Source organism: Henckelia pumila, chromosome 4 (assembly GCF_033568475.1).
Source record: "Henckelia pumila isolate YLH828 chromosome 4, ASM3356847v2, whole genome shotgun sequence".
Taxonomy (NCBI): domain Eukaryota; kingdom Viridiplantae; phylum Streptophyta; class Magnoliopsida; order Lamiales; family Gesneriaceae; genus Henckelia; species Henckelia pumila.
The window spans coordinates 36713081-36716439 of record NC_133123.1 but is presented as its reverse complement, the minus strand read 5'-3'; the positions used below and the strand labels follow the sequence as shown (position 1 = coordinate 36716439).

Sequence of the window (3359 nt, the reverse complement as noted above, 5' to 3'; positions counted from 1 at the left end):
TACACAACAACAGATGAGAATGCATTGATATCAGCGCGATGGTATCCATCTTCACATGGATTGAGCACAAAATTTTAATTGCGTGTAGGAAACATGGATATATATGATAAACAAATTACAGGAAAAAGACTACGAAAACCCATCCCTTCGGTCTTGTTCTTCGGCTTCTTTGTTCGCAACTTCAACTGACTTGAACCAGAGGAATGCCTGGATTTGACATGAAAGTTGAGTGGAAGTGTTAAATCTACCTAGTTTCCAGCATATCTTTCAACATCGCAAATAACTAGAGAGAGCCCGACGTTGATTAAAATAAAAATTAACTACAAGAATCCACGCCTGTCTTTGAACTAAAACTCATAAATGATCGTACCAATGCAACTCAAATCTTTTTTAAATTGGCTCCACAACATTGACCTGTTCTCATCAATTATTTTCCAAACTTAGTAATTTATGATTTCTAAACTTCATGAAATCCCACGTGAAAAACAGTAAAATCAATGGGCCTTTTTAAGATACACGAGTTATCTTTGTAGACGATCTTGTCCCATTCTGGATGTGTTGAGAAGCACAGAGAGAAACCTGCACCCTTGTTTCCCAAAGAAATGATAATGCAAATACACGCACAGCCAAGGAAAATCAATATCAATTTAAACACGGGTTTCAATTGATGGTATGAAATCCTCATTCTCCCTAAACCACAATGGACCGAAAAGATAGATAATACCCGAAATCTCTTCAATTGCAAGTATGAAAGTGTGCTTAGTAGTTAGTATGCATGCATTCATTAGTAGAAATATTGCATTGCCAGTTTCGAAGAATATGACAGCAACTTTTTTTACCGGAAGTGAGTAAAGCAGAATGAAACAACTCACAGATGTGGGGATGCCCACGAATACAAAGATCCCAAGCAATGGAGCATAAAACATGCTGTCCGAGTTCAAAATTCCAAACACAGGCCTTTCATTCACGTACTCAAATATTGAACCAATCTGCACTCCAACATTCAAAAATTCACAAGATAAGGATAAACACTTGAAAATACTGCTGACCACAAGAGGTTAAGAAAAGGAATTAGGAACCATAAACCCAATATATAGTTAGTTGCTTGCCATAAGCCAGTCTTTGCTAAGAGGATTTCTCATCTGGCTTACAAGTTTTCCAAAATGCAGTCCAAATATAGTATTCCAAATAGGTTTCTCTTTTGCTCAATAGAAGTTCCAAAGTGAACTGGTGAATTCTTTTGATCAAGGAAAGCGTGCTTTTGAAATAATAGGTAATGAGTCCCATTACAGACTTTTACTAAATAATGAATAGTGATGCTGATATTCCATGAGTCTCCAAGAATTTCGATGTGACATACATGTTTTAAATCCACTTCGACTCAAATGGACGGATTTGATTTATGGCAATTTCATATCACATTACTCGCTCTACTGTAATGATTGCTGTCGATTTTAAATTCTACCAAGATTGCTGTAATTTGAAATCCATAAATGAAATTTCAGAAAATCTAATACTTCTATCCAAATAGATGCAACTTAACTTTTAAGTTTGGATTACAGAATTTTATTAAACATCTGAAACCTTTCAAACCTAAATCACGATTTCCAACTCAGCACATACACCACATCAAAACAAAATCCATCTATTTTTTTTTATATTGATGGATGGATTTGGATTTTACAACACATTTTAAGTGAAACAGTAAAAAAATCAATGGATTTGAAATACCATGTTCCGAATTGTCCCGAATGAAAATAAAGTAAAATGTTGAAGGCTGAACTTTAAATTTGCAATTTTGTTCTTGGTAGTAAACATACATGATGGATTTGGATGGACGAATTTAAATGCACAAAGCTCAACATGAAGCCTTGAAGATAGCACATAGACTCAAAATCAATGGATTAAAAGGATGTTTCAAATCCACTATAAAAATCATTCAATTTAAGTCGTTCTACCATTCAACCCAATCCCCCAGCTTCACCAGCTCAATGAAAACCTAAAGTCGATAGATTATTGTTCACTAAAAAAAATATCAAACTTTTTTCTCCTTTACACATAATTTTCTACACTTTGCAGTCAAATAGAATAAATGGGCAACGATTAAATTTAAAAGGAGTGAAGAAACCGAAAAAATATAACATATATTGGTGCAGAAACACCATTACCGCAGCAATGGCTGCAACGGCAGATGAAAGCAAGTAAACATAGAAGGGAAGCTCAAACCCGGTTGAATCTTTCTGAGCTTCTTGGCGGGCCCAAGGCGGAGCCTCATCCGAACCGGGTCTAGCCCACGAAGGAACCGATGGGCTGTCGCCATTATCGATTTTTTCTTCCTTAGAGCTGCTCTGGTTCTTCGCAGAGCCTTCAGTGGCAGCCACCACCATCAAATTTCTGGCATTGAATGGCTTGAAATTCTGCTTGCTTCGATTACTCTTCGCCTGAAATAAGATCCCAGAAAATGGATATGATTTCTGGATCCATATCAATGAACGCGAGGGAAGGGATGAGATTAACATGGGCATGAGGAGGAATCAGGGGAGAGATTGAATTTCAGATTTTGATATAGAAAATTTTGGATATGGTTGCTTGCAAAGGACAACGGCAAAGGGTTGGGCCTTTGGGCTCGGGTCCCCGATCGGATCGGGTAATTGTAAAAAATATCAGGTTATCCGAACCCGAAATATTTTTTTTTGAATTGGTGTCGTGTAATATTTTTGCTATACAATCGGATTCCGGTACTCGATATTAATAGATAATAATAATAATAACAAAACAAAAGTAATAAAGTGGATGTTAAATATGTCATTAACTTATTCGAATCCTCACAACGGTGAATCGCTAAATATTTCGTTCCAATTCAACAAAATGCAGTGGCATTTTTCTCTTCTTTCTTACCCTAATGCCGCGAGCTTAGCAACCCATTTTTCATTTCTTGCAAAAGATATAAATGGACGAATTGGTGCTGCAAGTGGGTTCTCGTACCTGGAGTTTGGAGATGTGGAAGAAGACTATAACCGAACAATTGGGGCGAGATTCTATCCATTAAATTGATTTGTAATTTATTTTCTCTTCAGATTCGTAATGTAAAAGTTGAATTTTCGATTTTTTTATTGAATTTGTCGAGTGAGTCTGCAGCATTGTACATTGAGTTTGGAGGGATTTTTTTAGCTTGAAGCTTCTCAAAATTTTCGATAATTTTGTAACTATCTTATTGTCAAAATCAACGACATTCCCTTGCGTTTTGTTCTCGGAATGGGCCCCTGGTAGTAGGAGAAGACCCTGTCGTCAGGGTAAGTCTTCACGTGCTCCTCAGGCTTCTGATACAGTCTCTGGGGTTCAGGATCAGATTGTTCAAC

General features: G+C 36.7%; 1 protein-coding gene across 1 annotated transcript; it reads right to left on the bottom strand.

Annotated features, from left to right (window-relative positions):
* LOC140865951 (uncharacterized) lies at positions 1–2597 on the bottom strand. The gene is made up of 3 exons (XM_073270795.1): positions 2169–2597; positions 873–989; positions 1–207 (listed from the first exon to the last, which is right to left on the bottom strand). Exons 1-3 carry the CDS (start codon positions 2523–2525, stop codon positions 130–132), a joined length of 552 nt encoding a protein of 183 aa, XP_073126896.1. The 5' UTR covers positions 2526–2597; the 3' UTR covers positions 1–129.
* Between the last annotated feature and the right edge of the window lie 762 nt (positions 2598–3359).

Coding starts and splice junctions, on each gene's coding strand:
- LOC140865951 (XM_073270795.1), bottom strand. CDS start 2,525: ATGCCCATGTTAATCTCATCCCTTCCCTCGCGTTCATTGATATGGATC. Junction 990..2,168: donor CCGTTGCAGCCATTGCTGCG/GTAATGGTGTTT, acceptor GTTGGAGTGCAG/ATTGGTTCAATATTTGAGTA. Junction 208..872: donor TCGTGGGCATCCCCACATCT/GTGAGTTGTTTC, acceptor TGTCAAATCCAG/GCATTCCTCTGGTTCAAGTC.